The sequence below is a fragment of the Fringilla coelebs genome (genome assembly GCF_963513975.1).
Source record: "Fringilla coelebs genome assembly, chromosome: 4".
NCBI lineage: Eukaryota > Metazoa > Chordata > Aves > Passeriformes > Fringillidae > Fringilla > Fringilla coelebs.
The window spans coordinates 12,800,535-12,817,544 of record NC_140032.1 but is presented as its reverse complement, the minus strand read 5'-3'; the positions used below and the strand labels follow the sequence as shown (position 1 = coordinate 12,817,544).

At 40.4% G+C, this 17,010-nt stretch overlaps 1 protein-coding gene across 2 annotated transcripts in view; it reads left to right on the top strand.

Moving 5' to 3' along the window:
* Nucleotides 1–14,908, top strand: part of STK32B (serine/threonine kinase 32B) — a gene marked incomplete at both ends in the record, with an annotated part of 158,589 nt that extends 143,681 nt beyond the window's left edge. For both annotated transcript variants that reach the window (XM_084203941.1, XM_084203942.1), the window contains one exon: nt 14,770–14,908. In XM_084203941.1, coding sequence (XP_084060067.1) covers nt 14,770–14,908 — 139 coding nt within the window. The remainder of the gene's footprint in view (nt 1–14,769) is intronic.
* Between the last annotated feature and the right edge of the window lie 2,102 nt (nt 14,909–17,010).

The window sequence follows — 17,010 nt, the reverse complement described above, 5'->3', positions numbered from 1 at the left end:
AGAAATATTTGCTTATCAGGCAGAATAATCTTTCAGTTAGATGCTTCACAAGCTTAATCAAAATTATCAGCCTGCTAAAGAAAGCAATATCAAACATCTGCATTTCACTGACTAGAATGTATATTTCATTTAGCCAATGTACATGAAAATGGGTTAAAGTTCTGCAAAGCTATTGCAAAAAAATGCAATGAACTGATTAGGAAAATATCCATGTTTTTAATAATGCCATGTTTTTAATAACTTTCAAAGCATTACTAGTGATTTTGAATTTGGAGGTTTTTTACTTAATACCAATAAGCTGCAATAGCATTGTTATGATATTCAGCTGTCATGTCCCCACTGATCTGAACAGACTTGTCTCTGCCCTAGGTACTGATGCACCTTATTCCTCCTCTCAGTATTTATTCATTGCTAGCACACTAAAAATGTGGCACAAATTGAAGCCCATTACTCTGTCTTTTCCTACAATCATTCCTTCCATTTGAGCATATCTAGTTCTCTTATAAATGATCCTGAACAGCTTGAGGTGAACAGACAGTTCTCTGTTCCCAGAATAAACACCAAAACTTGAGGGAGCATATTTTAAGCATATTAAGATGCTTAAATCCTGTTGTCTGATTTTTTTCCATATCCTAGATAAAAAGCTTACTTAATATTCTCTGCATTTTTTAATAAGATAGAATTTATTATATCTCTCATTTTAGTTCTCTTTATGTTCTTTTAATTGTCTTTTAACATTCAAATCCAGAGTCCCTGAGTACTCTCTTTCATTTCAGTTTGATTGAAATTGAATATTCATAATGATTTGCAGTGTAATTCATTGAATGTATTTTTCTTAATAAGTATTTTATGTCTCTTAGTGTCTCTGGAGATATTTATCATAATCCTTCTAATGTCTGAATGCTTTTTGAACGAGGCTGCAGTCCTTTTCTTGCCCCTTCTGCTGACCTTAATTCAGTGTAAATCCATTTCTTTCTGAGCATTTCTAGTGGTTACACTGCCCTTCACTGAACCTTTCTTCTCCCTTTTGTAATGGATCTGTCTGCTTCTGTAGATTGCTCTTGCTATTGGAAAGATGCTTTTCTGAGTGTGATGATTGAACCTGGTTTGTGTTCGGGCAGTAATAACTGTTGCTTGCCCACACGAGCCCTTTCACTTCTGCCTCTGATTCCTGCTCATTATTACTGGTTTGGAAGTACCAATCCAAATGTCACTCTCTTCTCAGTGAGCCAAGCTACCTAAAAGTTTGAGCATAGCAGGTCCAAACTGGTAATTTTTCTATATGTATACCTTCAAATTTACTCTTTTTTGAAGCAAGAAGTGGTCATACAAATGCCATTGTTTCAATAATGTGTTCCCTTCACATTTCATGGAGGGGAAAAAAACAAACTACAAAAGGTAATCAGTATCTGGAGCTTAATTTTTAAAGTCTTCCAGGAAAAATGGTCAAAGTTTTCCCAAACAAATACTGATGTCATTATAATGGCTACACTCCACCATCCAGCTCTGGGAATGAAAGTTGCATGGGAGGGCATCTGTCAGTACATTCTCCACCTTGAAATGTGGTCCTGGAAGGATCAGGGTGACAGATGGAGATCCTCAGCACTGGAGGCCAGAAATTAATTTCTATTCACAAAAAACTAAACACAAATACAACTCATAAAAACTAATTGGAAGTCAATTTACAGGCAGAGGAAAGAGGAGTCTTCATTTGTACATCTCAGACTTTGGAGGGGGAGCACATCTGTATAATTCTGAGTAGAATTTTTTTTTTTAAGCAGGCTACATGGGACCAATCATATCTGTGATAAATAAAGGCTGCATAACAGGTCATGACTGTTCCATTGCCTTAGAGAATTACCTCCATGAGGTAATTACCTTCATCTCTCTTTATGTCCTACACTAACATAAATTTTCTCTTGTTATGAGCCTCCATAAACTGAGTCATGAAGACTGCACTCCTTGTCCTAAGACAGCAATTTGTGTCCAGTTGGTGAAGCAATGCAGAAACAAGCCAGTAATGAGATAACATTATTACTGCCAGTCACTCTGATATCCATGTATCTGTTGAGCACATTCAGAGATGAGTTGGAAAGGAAGGTGAATGCTGAGGTGACAAAGTTCACTTATGATACCAGAGTAGTCACAACTAAATCTGAGTGAAAAGAGCTGCAGCAGGTAATGATAGCCATGGTTCTGAGCTACAGGGTGGGAAAATGGCAGCTCAAATTCAGCACTGATAAATGCAAATATAGTCAGAAGAAGAAAATCTAAATTTTACATTTAGGACAATAGACTCAAAATTAGCTTCAGTTATGAGGGAGGGAGAGTCTGAAAAGACTGTGGATAGCACAATGCTTTGTGGAAGACTGAAAGATATTGATATGTTCCTGCAAAAAACAGCTACAGGTAAATGTGTGTTCATATACAAACACCTGCATCTTCCATTCTGTGTACAGCTCTGCTTCCTTATCTCAAAAAGGTTAAAAAGGACTCAAAAAGTTTTCAAGAAAAACAGGATTGGCCAGGTGGGTGACATGGGTCATGTTGAAGGGTTTAATAAACTTGAACTAATTTAAACTCAGAGAAGAGGCAACTGAAAAGACACAAACAGGATAAATAATAACAGGTTCTGAAACTTATTGAGAAGATGACTAAGCAATGATGCAATGATTATTCACTCTTTGTGGTAACCCAAGGTCACAAAGTTATCAGGCAGCAGGTTAATAAGAAAATTAACCATGCTTTTTTGTGAATGCAGCATGTTGCTGAATGGTGATTTGGATGTTAAACATAGAAAAAGATTCAGAAGAGGATTAGAGAAATTCATGGGAAAAAACATCCATCAAAGTCCTTGAGATGTGAGGCTTCTGATGCAGTCGTTGGTTCAGGAAATCTGGAAATGCCAGAAGCCAGGGGAATATGCCACAGCAGACATTTGTCCTCACTCAGTTTATTGGTCAGCATCCTGCCCTAGTGTCTGAAAGGGGCCACTGAGAGAGGGGAATCTCTGTGAGGTGGAATTGCTGGGTATGGGCATTGATGGCTTCTCACAGCTTACAAGGCTTCCATTTTCATGTAGTCTTCACAACAGCACAAGGGTTGAACAGTAAAATATATATATTAATGCATTCAAGTATGCATATGTTGTATATAGGCAAGTATACATGTATATATATCTAACCTTCTGGAAATAGGAAAGGAAATGCAGACATAGGTCAGTAAGAGATTTAGGTAAGATTCAGACTGTCCATTGCTGTGTTCCAGGACACATCCCCTGTCCTTTGGGATCACCTCCCATTTGGAGGTGATTTTCCTGTGTCCCTCCTGGGGCTCAGTCCGTGCTCCTGCTGTGGGTGCACCTCACTGAGTGACCTTGGGGACATGTTCAGTGGAGTGGCTTCTGGGGATCCCCTGTCAGGCACCCCCTTTCCCACACCTTGTGCAGGGGTTTGGTGATTGACTGAAGGCTGCAAATTATGCTGTGCAATCCCAAGTGAACTCCTGGCTCAGTCTCCTTTTGGGGAGTCCACCCTACGGGGAATGAAAGAGCTGCACAGTTATCAGACTTCTTGTGGAGCTCAGCTGGGGACTGGGGCAGAGAAATCTTGCATGAAAAAAAATAGGTGGGGAGGGATGAGGCTGCAGAGAGGTGAGTGCAGCCTGTGGCTGTTCCCTGGCAACTCACAGCCTTTAATTCCTGGAAGTTGCTGCTGTGAGAAGGGCAGGGCTGAACCTGCTTACTCCCAGATGCATATGCCAGCCTGAGAATGCTTCTTGTCAAATAATTAGGAAGAGCCAGACTGACTTCAGAGGTGTGTTGGCTCTGTTCCGAGTGCTAGGAGCCCGCCAAAGTCACTCAATCATGGCCCTCCTCAGCTGGGCAGGGGAAAGAAAATACAACAAAAGGCTCATGGGTTGAGGAAAGGACAGGGAGGGAGAGATCACTCACCAGTTACTGACATGGGCAGAACAGGCCCAGCTTGGGGAAGGTTAATTTAATTTATTGCCAATAACTAACAGAGCGGGATAGCAATAAATAAACCCCCAAATCTTAAACCCACCTTCCCTCTACCCCTCCCTTCTCCTGGGCTCAATTTCTCTCCCAAAACCTCTGCCTCCTCCATGACAGGGGCACATGGGGATGAGGAATGCAGCCAGTTCACTGCATGCTGTCTCTGCTGCTGCTTCCTCCCCACACTCCTCCCCTGTCCAATGTGAATTTCCTCACACAGACTGCATTTCTTCATGGACTGCTACAGAGTGGGTCCCTTCACCTCCCTGTGATCAGCAGGTAGCTGAACAAAAGGGTGAGCCTACACCCTGCAGGACACACACCAAAGGCAGGCTAGGAAATGTATTTTAAAAAAATGATGGTTGGCCCACACTGCTGAGAAATATCCTCATTTCTGGATAGGTGCCTATAGTGTTAAAACTGGATTTTGGCTCATTAGAAAGAAATCTTTTCCCCTGCCATCCCAAAGGGTCTGAAACACAGTATGTTATTGGGAAACTTCATAGCTGCTCTCCTGTTCCTTGTAGATGTGGATCTGCAAACACTTTAAACTAGAAATTTTGTGCACATTTTAAAATGTGCCTGAACAAGGCAGACATTGATTAGGATGCACCTGGTCTTGAAGAGACAATAGCCCACTTCTAAGAAACACCTATTTTACTCATCTGAACCTGGCTTTAATGTTAGTGTTACTCACTTGGTTTAGTCACACTTTCTTAAATGATTCTGCATCACATGAAGTCTTCATTTATTTACTTCATGGCTACTTATTTTGTCTTATCAAATCCCAGGATAAACCTCAGATCTCAGGACAGTGCAGGTCAGGATACTAGAGCACCCAGTACATTTTTCACTTGCCTTCTGCATACCATTATTTCACATGTCACTCACACCGTGTGTGCACCTGAGCCTGCTAGGTTTGATTATAAATTGCTGGTTGATAGAAAATTATATTCACAGCCATTTACTGAGTGTAATTACTCAGCAGGAACCATCAACCTGAATCAATTATCCAAACTCTAAGAATGTTTCCCTGAGGATTTTTGGAAAGGGTGGGACTAAATGCCATGAGTGTTACTGGTAAAAGAAGATATATATGCTACATGGGGATACTGCCCCCAAAGTTTTACTTTTCACATTCAGCTGTAATAAAGCATAACTCTTCATCTGAAAATCATTCATTTAAATTTAAATGGAGTTAAAATATAATTATTTGAATAATTACTTGGTCGTCTACTGAACTATCCAAACACATACATCACAATGTATTAGGAGAACACACCTGAGATTTTGGCTGTTTCTATCAGATCAGTCAATATCAAGAGAGCATGTTTGGGGCCAAAGACAGCCTGAGCAAATTATGGTTAGACAGAGAACAACTCCTACCCACAGGCTGTACACAAGGTTTTTTCAGAGATATCTGAAATAAATGGGAATTAGATGACCAAGTATTTTTCAAGATATAGACCAAGTCCTGCAGAAAAGCCACTCCTGGCAGAGCCTGAATGCACTACAGGCACATCTGCATGGGTGAACAGGCAATGGCAGCCCTGTTCTCGTTAGTGGTTTCATTAGCCAGCTCTTGGCAGAGTTCATCACCTTGTGCTGGGTTACAGACTGATGGGACCATTCCACTTCTGCTCACCTGAACTGTGTGGGCACAAATGAGCTCTAATCCAGCAGTAAATTGGCTCTGCTAAGCAGTGCAGTCTGTGCTGAGCTTCTAGAGCCACTCAACAGGAAGGGTCTTGAATTTGTTTCTCAAAGAGGGAAGGCATATATGTTTTCCTAGAGATGCAACAAGCCTGTATCCTTTTAAATTAATATATCTAATCAGTGAGGAGAGACTTGTATCTCCCAAGATTGATCTGTGACACAAATATTGGATAGCTAAGACCTGAAGAAATTAATCTAGGTTGGTGACTCTATTTACCTGTAGAGAGAGCCTGAACTAATCTTTCAGTTGTCTGCAGTTAGCTGGCATAAAATCCATCCCACATTTGTGCACTCAGATAATTTCTAAGTGTCAGCTCTGCAGGCACAGGTGCTCTGTGGTCTGACCCCCCTCTCTGTGTCAGGTAGTCAAGGGCATTTCATGCAGCACAAAGCATCACTTGTGAGGCAGCTGCATTTGGCTCTATGCCCACAGCCATGGGGCAGGACACCAAGAACATGCAAGCCAAAGCTGGAAACATTTTCAAGGAAGTGCCAAAGGTTCATGACATCCACCCTTGGCTACTGGTTAGATGGAGTTACTGCTTGGACCCAGGTTTCCCAAAACCCTCACCTGCTATAACACAGACAGTGGGGAGGGCTGTGTTCCATCTAAAGCTGCTCTGCACACATTGGTTCTCTACACCAACTCCAGATCAAGGGGAAATGATCTACATTTACTGACTAATTTTCACTTTGGAGTTGCGTCATTCAGCTCTGGTGTTGCTGAGTGGTGAGTGTTGTCTCTGCTTCAGCAGCTCCTTGATTCTGCCCTGGTCTGCCCCAAGCTTCCTCTGGCACAGAGCAGGGTTGTGCCTTCCTTGTTTACTCAGAAATGCTTGGACATTTCATACACTTTTTTAGTGGTTTCTGTTTTCCTGAAAACTCTTCTGAGATCACTCAGTGCAGAGACTAAAGAAAAGAAAAGCCCACTATTAACTCTCCCATGCTTTCTGCTCCTCTGCTAGGTGTAAAGCGGGATTTTTAATAAACAAACCAAAAAGGAAATTAGCTTTATACAGCTGTCTTTTGAGATAGTTTTAATTAGCTATATAATTACTTAGTTTAATTAATTGGAACTCCATGGCTGGGACTCTTTTGAATCCTTCATAATTTAAAAAGTGTTTAACTCTCCTTCCTTCATTTTGACTCCTTTTTTCTCCTTCATTTTCCACCTTCACTGCTGTTTTCTACCTATTTTTTCAAAGGCAAAGGTTTTCTACCTATTTTTCCCATACTGCTCCATTGTTAACGTGGTCCCTGGCATAATTTTTTCTCAGGCCAAAATCACTCTCTAAAGCAAATCCCTTCATGTTTCAGGGGTTATCATAAACCAAAGGCTGCCCAACAAGCAGCTGGAATACAACAGCTCTGGTTTGCGGGTTAGAAATTAGTCAGAAGGATGTGAGGCAGTCTGTGCCACTCACTCAGCTCCCAGGCATTGGTCCCTAAATGCAGGAATTACATTCCCATGCAGTGCTCTATTTGCTGCCTGTCATGAGAATCCTCCCAGACACCACTGGGAATAGGAAATGGATGAATAATTGTCAGATGTTCAGGTTACCAGGTAACTTAAGCAGGATTGACAATTATTTCTGCTATATGGTGTTAGGAAGTTAGAGCACATGTTTTCAAATTGAAGGATTTAATTGTATTTGGACAAACTGGACTCTGTTCCTTAAGATTTACACTGAGCAAACTTACTATTTTCTTCTTTATGAATGAAAGTATGAATTAAGCAAATTGTCTGAATTTCTGATCAACTCATAGGCTCATTTTTGCTAACTTTTTTTTTTAAAAAAAAGCAAATCTAGGAATTTTCAGTGCTTTCTGACAAATTTTATGGGTATTTTGTTTTGAAAAGTAAAAATACTCTTCCCAAGATACTTACTCAGTTAAAAAAATAACTCGATTGGAGCCCCTTGCTCCCTTCTTCCTTCTTTATTTCACCTTTTCACTGAAAGATATAGTTGAATGAAAGCCTGGCATAAGAGAACTAGTGAGCAGAACAAAGGAGATATAAGAGAAAGAGTGACACTCATTTACAGTTGTAAACACTGCCAGCTTCTTCCATTTTCACAAAAATAGAAGACAGCAAGGACCAATTTATAAGACAAACCTTAAAACACGCAGGCAGAAAATTATTAAATGACTGCGTATCAAAGTCCATTCTTATTCTCGACAGAGGAAAGCAGATGACAAGCCAAGCTGCTCACTGTCCCAGAAGTCATGCTCCATTATCAGTGTTTCCACAATCATTGCCTGCAGTCGACATTAAAATGGTGGCAGAGAAATAATGGGTGAAGTTTTCAGAGTGGAGTGTGAGATGCTCGTGCATACAGCCCATTATTTTTGAAAAGACATGTGTGCATTGCAGGACCTACATTTTACTGCCAAAGCCTTGCCCAGTTTTTGCAGGATGTCTGCTTTACAGAAGTGCAGGAGCTGCTATAAAGGTTAGACAGGGTTTTTTTAAATGATCAGGTTTTGCATGATTTTGGGGAAGTGACTCTTCTTCTGGCTAAAACATGAGAGTTTGTGGGTGCTGTGAACATTTATCCTCAGTGCCAAGCCAAGGGAAGAGTCCTTTTGGGGCTGCTGGGTGAGCTGATGCAGAAAATGAGCTGGTATGACCAACATCAATAATTTCCACCTGTCAACCTCCTACTTCCCACTGAACACTTATTATTTAGGACTGAGCTGTAAACCAAAACATATCCCTTTTCATGAGAGATACACCAACATGTACAGTTCAAACTACCCAGCAGCTTTGGGGTTATAATTTTTATCATACCCAGTGTGAGCCCTTTTGAATCCTCACAGTCCAAATACTTCTGTTCTTTCTAGACCACGTTTCTCTGCATAAAACCACTTAAAAATGTGAGTAACACAGAGATATAGTCTGTACTTGTTCCACAATAAGGAAATCTTATTGCCACAGTTAGACTTCAAAGCCCCATTAAGATTTCCTTTTTATACTTTTTGACTGGAAATAAAGGATGGAGATATAGTTTGTGGAGCTCCAGACTGCCACAAATGTTACAAACTCCTTGGGTTGAGCATTTCATTTTTCTTCTGTGTGGAACCAAGGCTTGAAGCCAGTTTTGATAACCAGCTGCTAACTACTTCAGTTCCTTAGGAAGCAATTTCTGGCCCATTTGGTAAAAGTGCTTTGTTATCAGCCAAACAAATTAGTTGTGTTCAGGGACAGGCAGTGGTGCTGTGTTAAAGTAGTTAAAGAGTCACCAACATGAGGAAGAAATTGTGTTCACCAGTTGTGATTTATTGATCCAGGCATTTTTTGGCTATGTTTGTATACAAATTTGGATGCATCAATACCACACGGAATAAAAACTAAAATTAGAAGCAAACTGTGAGAGAGAGCAGTGGGTACCAAACTGACACCTTGCCTGCCCTCAGTGCCAAGAAATCTCTCACTCCCTCCTTGGCTATCTTAGCAACTTGTTCCCATCTTGGCTGGACGTGCTGGGTGTCCCCAGCTCTGACAGGATCCCTGTGAGACATTGCTGCTGTTGGCATCTTCTTACTTTGTGGAGTCCCTCTACAGAATTATACTACCCTGTAAAAATTATTTGGATGAAAGTTTTTCAACATGATAATATCCAGCAATTTTAGTTATATGGCACAACTTCCAGGTTTTTATTTTCTATGGCTGGGGTATAAAAAATAGTGCCTATCTCTGTCTGTTTCCAGCTTCTTTTAAGTCCTTCACAAAATGCCATTGCTAGATCTTTTCTATTGAGAATGAAAAGTTTCTAGTGCTATGTTATTTGCCAACTAATTCTAAAAATATGGGATTTGGACATTAGGACATTTACTGCTTTTTTTAAAGTCCCTTTGTGTCTTCTGTATCTGTGATCCAGTAGCCAAAACACATGACATGGTCAGAGACATGTAGATTAGATAGTTCTTTCCTGAGCACAGTCATTCCTCATGGCAGATCAGTCATTTTTTATCCTCTGATTCTGACATGTTCAGAACCAGCTTTACAGCAGGGCCATCTGCACAAGCCACCAGCATTGCTTCTGTGTAGCTGCTAAATCATACAGCTGAGATGGGTTTCTGATTGTTTAGCAAACTGTCCTCCAGGAGTCATGAATTTCAAAAAGCCAACATAGACGTGCCTCATCTGTTCTGATCTCAGTCCTTGTGAAGAATAACTGAGATTAATATTCCACAGATTTATTTATTCCTCAGGACTCATCCCAAGGGATGTAAAAGTTTTCATTAATAGGCTTTTGTTTCCTACAATAAAATGAGTTTCTAGAATTCATTTTATTAAGCTGTTCTTTTCCCCAGACCAAATGCAAAAGCATCTGTTTTCTCAAGCAAAGAGAAATATCAAGAAACCAAGGTAAAATGCTAAATCTAGAAATGGCAAAACAAATCCACTGCCCACTCAGACTGTTCAGTTTCCTGCACACTCAGGACACTTGATTTGCAACTTTGGCAAGCTCACTTGCAGATTTTTCATGATAAAGATTTTCATTTAGGAGGTGGTGAGAGTGGGAGTCTCAGGGGAGGCACCTCTGCCTGGCTTGAGTTCTCTTTTGCCACTACAAAGTCTTTTTTGTCCTCTCATGGTTGCAGAGAGCAGGCACACAGTTTGAGACGACTCCTGGCATTTCTGAGGCTTCAGTTTCACCCTGAGAGCCTGGCAAAGCCCACTGAGGGATGCATCAGCTGCACAAAGGTGGTTCCATGCACCAGGCAGTGTGACAGCCTCCACGTGGCTCTCCAACACTGCAGACACATCTTGCAAAGCCTGATGCCAGTGCTCTCTGCTGCTATAGTGGGTTCAGACCTGGTGCTTTTCCCTCTCCTCTGAATTCCCTTTCACTGACTGATAGCAGATCCAAGAACCAGTATCAGAAATCAATGCTGCAGGAATGCTACTATAATATCTGAGTATTGAGAAAATAGGAACCTTAAGGAACCAAGTTATGGCTCACACAGGCTCTTTCTCTTTGCCAGAAATGCTGAAAAACCAAGATTTGACTGGAAGTTCAGTTACTGTTCTTGATGCATTCCTGTAGTGGCTGGAACAGCCTCTTCCTCACTGCTGGAGGGGAGTCTGCAATGCTCAGTGTCACACACTGTCAATATTGCATGGATCAATGGTGAAGGGAAGGAAAACTCTTTGTTGGTTCAACAGAACCACTCTTAGTTCCCAGCATAATTGCCTCTGAGACTCCTTATGTGTTTGTACAGAACTGTCATGGAATAAATGCAACAGACACTGTTCAAACTCATTTTCATCCTCTTTTCCCTGCAGTTTTTTGTGTTCCATATGACTATATCCACTAGAACCACTTGTTCACTTTTTCATCCATAGCTGGCCATTTTATTATTTATTCTTGGCCAGCAGTATTCAGCACAGGAGCAGGTACTTGCTTCAGATCCCCTGCAAAGTCTCCATCAATCCACTCATTCTCCCAGGGCCTTTATAAAGCTATCACAGCCTGTAGCTGCATCAGCTTAAAGGCAAGATCAGTCATTCACAGGAGAGCAGCTTCCTACAAATGATTTATTGCACCAGTGTCATTTTTGAACAGAATGGCCCAGACTGCATTTATTTTGCCATGATTACAGGAAACATGTCAAGGTACTCACATTTTTTAAAAGCTTAGAACATCTGACAGAAAAGTGCTCTGGGTTTGACACCAAGGAATCAAGACTGCACCAAAAAGAGAGAAATTTCACTTCTGTGACAGTCCGGTATTTTAACTGCAGAGACCGTGCATACGCGCTGCTTTGTGCCTTGACCTGAGTCTGCAGTTTTGAGGTGAAGAGAAATAGAAACCAATTGCTTTATTTTATTTTTTCTGAAACTGCAATGCTGTTGGGAGGAGGGCTTAGTCTTAGCAAATCTGCAGTTTTGACAGTTATGTTGAATCTGCAACTTTTCATTCTTTGTCATTGAACTTATCCTACTATGCAGCCTAAAGACAAACTTCAATATTCTTCTTCATCTAGAGAACAAAGCTGAGCTGCAAGCAATTCCCTGCTGGTCCCAAGTTTTCTACTGGCTCTCATTAAATGTTTGTCATTTTCTTTCTGTCCTGCCATAGTTGTTGCAGTCTTTTTCTGTTCAATATTTTATTTTCCATGCTAGCTTTTAGCCAGTTTGTTCTCTTCTGTATTTTTATATATTCAATAATGCATACAGGCATAATTAAACATGCAGTATAATTATATTTTGGTTGACTATACATGCCACCTTCTTTTCTAATTATCACAGACACCAGACTGTAATTCCTTGTTTCACTCAGGCCTATGAGACACAGAGCAGCACTTAGAGACACAAAGTTCTCAGCTTCCATCATTCTTGACAGCAGCTGCTTGACATCTGATGAGAGAAGCTGGGACACAGAAAAGTGCCACAATTTGTCCAAGGGGTGAGAGATGTGGAAACAGAATCAGCATCTCCTGGCTCTTAGTCCAGTTTCTCAGCCCCAAGGGTACACTGGTAAGCAGGTTTTTGTATGCCCACAGTAAATAAACCCCCAGAGTGAAATCCTTAATGTAATTTTAATAACTAAATACAGTGATTAATAAATTATTAAAGAGTTAAATAGCGGGGTTTTTTTACCTCATCATCAGGTTAATTACCCATTGCTTACTTTGATAGTTTGAAATATCAAAGAGTTAGTGAATCTAGATACAGAAGAAGTGTCTGAAAAGGGAATACAGTGAAGCATTGCTAAAACAATATATTTCTTTAAGACTTCCAAATCCTCATATTCTGTTTCAATAATAGACCTGGGAGTAGGAACAGCATAAAAGAAAATAATGGAAATAAATCAGCATTATTAACCCCCTCTGTAGAGAGTGAAAAAATTGAAGCTGGCCAGAGGTATCTTTTGAACTCAGCATGGGTTTTAATTCTCTCATTTTTCCACTGTCCTCCTTACATGCATTCTGCCTTTGTGCCAGTTTGAGTGGTTCTCAAAAAAAAAAAAATTAAATTGGTGTTTTCTTGCTTCATGTTGAGAGAATTCTTATTTTCCTTTTAAATTGAGCAGTGCAGTAAATGCCTTCTTTTTCAGCATTTTACAAACCAAGGAAATTCCAGGAAGAAAGCACTTAGGTGTCTTAGACCAACGCAAGGAGTCCTCAGATCTCTGTAGAGCCAAAGTTTTTCTCACTCCACTACTTAGCAGTTTGCAGGGTCTGCCACCCACACTTTGCACCATGAGTTTCCAAGCACTGCAGTCTTTTTTCTCTTGATGCCTACAAAGTCATTAGTCTTGTGCCAGTAGCTCAGGTCCCGAGATGTTTCAAGTCTCAGGTTGAAGTCTATTGCTCTCCTGGGAGTCTCTTGGATCTTTTTTGAAGATCTTGTTAAAAAATCCCCAACAAGCAAACAAAAACCACCCCAAAGCAGCAAACAGCCAACATCATCACATTTCCTGCCTTCCAGGGTGCCAAGACAGTTTGAAGAGCTACACTCTCCATTCAGCTGTGCAAAAATTACAATTTTCTTAAAGTCCCTAGGGTGAAAATCCATTGTCTTGATGCTTTTTCAATATTTAAGCAACCTGTCTTAAAGCTGTTTTACTGATGTTTTAACTGGAGACAATGGACAAATTTCTCTTAAGGAAAGGAATCTTCCTCAGCTCATTTGTCATGAACATTGGTGAAGATAATTAATTGGCTTTTCAGCTGGGGACTCATATTTTCTGTACTATCCTCTAATAATTCACTCATACACTGACCTATAGATTCAACGGTACCCATTGAATTTCTGGAACACTTAAAAACTTCACCAAAAATGGTTTTGGCAATTTGTTCCTCTAATTTGTTGTTTTCAGTCTGCCTTACAGCTTTTCGTTTAATGTGTCTGCCCTTTTACACAGTGTTCCCTTTTTCTTTTTTTTTTCTTTAATAGCCTCCCCTATTCTTTAATTACAGTACTTTCATGTCCCATCACATTCTCTTCTGAGTGTTCAGTACGCTGTCTCCATATTGCTTATGCCACCTGGAAGTATTTAAGGCTTTGAAATTGACCCTTTGAATTTGATTTTTGCATGCATTTCCACTAATGACTATTTCCTAGGTATTCTATATTACTTGCAAAGTTGGGATTTTTTTTGGAGTATAGCATATATACCTTTTATAATTGCTGTACCAAAAATCTCTTCCATAATGTCTCTGGTGCCAAGTCTTGGTGCCTTTTTGAGGAATACTATTTCCCATTTTGAGAAAAGAAAGAGTCAGAGAAAAAAAATCCTTCAAAAAAGTAGCTGTTCATGTTTCAAGAAAAAAAAAAAAGGTTCCCACCACATAGCTTCCCCATGAATCTTTACATCTTTTCTGAAAGTTTCATCTTTACACTGTGTTTGGAGGAAAATACTGAATATTACATGAATCATAGTAAAATCACAGAGATTGCTGTTGAGCAGAAATGCTGAGAAACTCTTTGATAACATGGTTGGTGGGGACTACAGGTAATTGTAGGGCTGTTGCTGTTCTCCAGAAAACCATGTCAGAAGAAGATAACTTTGCAGTCTTTAAGTATAGGGTTTTGTGGCTGATGTTCCTTAACACCACTCATAAGGCTTTGATAACAAGAGGAATACTGAAAATAGTTTCATCTCCTGTTTTTTTTTCTCTTTTGCTGATGAAGGTAACTGATAATTTTGTAGGACAACAGAGGGGAGCAGCTGTTGTGTGCCCAGTCAGCAGCTTCCATCAGTCTCCAGCTACCTGGAGGTTTTACCAAGTTGCAGTCTGAGCAGAGGTGCTAAAACCAGCACTATCCTCTGCTGGCTCTTTATGGTAGGCTTTAAGGGCAGCAGGATTTGTCCAAGACTGAATTGCACATATTTAGGAGGAAGCCATCATCAGTGTTTAGAGGAAATGGCAGCTATAAACATCAAGCATTAAATACAGGTAGAATGGTGCAGGAATGTTCTACACCCAGGAGGACGCGGCTATCCACAGGGCAGGCAGCAGCTGTCCTTCTGCTACAGCTACCTGCACATGACAGCTCTATCCATGTTTTTAACCTCTGGCAGATTGAGAAGACAGCAGGATCAAAGTGGGCAGACCTCCAGCGTTGACAGCAGAGCATCTCTTCAGAGCCACGAGAAGCTCCAAGACGGGCGGAACAACAACTTGCTGGGCCCGGGCTGCACCAGGGGCTGCAGCAGTTAGTGAGCCCCCCCTGCTCCCCAGGCCAGGGGCTCCTCCTGCACCCCTCCCTCTGCACCCTCCAGAACAGCATCCCTGGCCAAGGACAGACCCACACAGCACACTGGCTGAGATTCTCCACGTACAACTCTGCTCTCTGACTCCGCCGCTGGAAAAATGAGCATCAGCAGCAAAATACAGTTTTTTAAGTGAGTGTGACTTTTGTTTTCAAAATCCTGGGAAAAAACTTGAAACAATTCAATAGGCAGCCTCTCAAAGATTGCCACATTCCTGGATATTTGCAAGAGACAACTGGGGCCAGCTTTATCTTGAAGGCTTTAATATTACCCCCGATCTCTCTGTTGATTTAAACGGTCCTGCTTGAAATTTTGTGAAACTGCTGGACACAGCTGTCTCTAAGCCTCTGCTGTTGAGTTTATAACAGATGTAGATGATGTAAATACATTAATGTAGTGTCAAATAGGCCAAACACTGAATAATTTCATTTAAATACCTGAAACTCATTGAAAAAGTTGCAGTGTGAGTGTATTCACCTTGTTCTTTAACATCATGTGTTCTGCTTTGTAGTAAAAGCTGTGACCCTGGCCAAGTCAGAGTTTTGCTGGTGACTTTAGTGGATGCAGGATCAGAAACACCTTTTTATTTGTAACAATAGGCTGACTGAGCCAGAGTTGAAAAGCAGCTTCATAAGGAGAGCTAAAAACATTAAGAATTTGCTCAGATCCATAGCTAGGTGTTATAAAATGTTGAAAAGTTACATGTGTCTCTGTTTTCATGGATCTATTCTGGATGAAACTATCTTGAATAGAAAGAAACCTACTTTAGTCAAAATATTGCTGACATGAAATTCTTTATTTTAAACAGCAGCCAAAATTCCAAACATTTCTGATATTTTACAACTTGTACACCCACATTTTGATAATAAATGCATGTTTATTCTGTCCAATTGTGCTTTTATTTTGAGGGGTTACCACCTGTAAGCAAATTTCATTTCAACTTTTTAAAACAAATGGGTTAGGATTTTGGAAGTGAGAAACATTTTATTTGAAATAATCTATTTTTACGGCATTATTTCCATTCTTTGACAAAACAAAGTTCTTTGTAATTGAATCTATTGTAAATTTTGTTTCATGTTATATGTAATTTTGGTCACAACTTTTTCACAAATACAGATTTTTATCACTCCATGAAAGGATATGGTGTTCCATATCACCAACAACAAACAGTTTACAAATGTACAAAGGTAAAGATTTTATGTCTGTCACAAGCATGGTGTTGGTCTTCTTTCTTAATTTGGTCATAGACTGAAATAATCATACAATCAAACAAAGGAGCAAAATTTTTCTGGTCATAAGAGGATAGATTTCATTGCCCAGAATAAACTATTTCCCATCCACCTTTCTTTCTTTTTTTTTTTTTTTTTTTACTTGATAATCATTTCCCTTGGGAAGGACCAGACTAGATAAGATTTCAGATTATTTCTGGAAACAACTATTGTTCTGTTCCAATCAAAATGCATGGTGATCTTGGACCTTGATCTGGATCTGAAAGAAAATCTTTATTTTGAGCAGGAAGAGCTACTCTGGGTGATTTTGTACATCAACCACGTATGATGTCACAGTGCTAGCACCTTAACTGAGGCTGGGAAGGCATTTTTGAAGTAAATGCCCTAATCTCACAGCCCTACTGCCTCTTGGCACATATTTTAGCACCCAATTTGGATGCTTTTTGCATGATACAACACCAGAAGATGTGCTCCAAGAGAGCACTTATTGCTATCTTCCCAGTCTGGAGCCTGTAGACCTGGTGAGGAACAGGTGAGGGAAAATCTGAGGTGGAACTTCCCCAGATGTGGCTCATGGGGATGTCAGGTCAGCAGAGCCTCTCCTGTCCAGCTGCACTGCCAGCCAATGCACACACAGCTGCCAAGAAGCCTGGGTTTATAGAATGGAAGTGGTAAAATGAAAGAGCTGCATAGTGCAAGATCATCAGTGACTGCATTAAAAATTGGAGGAATTTACTGCAGATAGAATTTAATTAGCAGCAGGATTCTACCAAATATTTGCAGCCTGATCTGTCCCTCGCTGGGTGTATTTGCCAGTGCT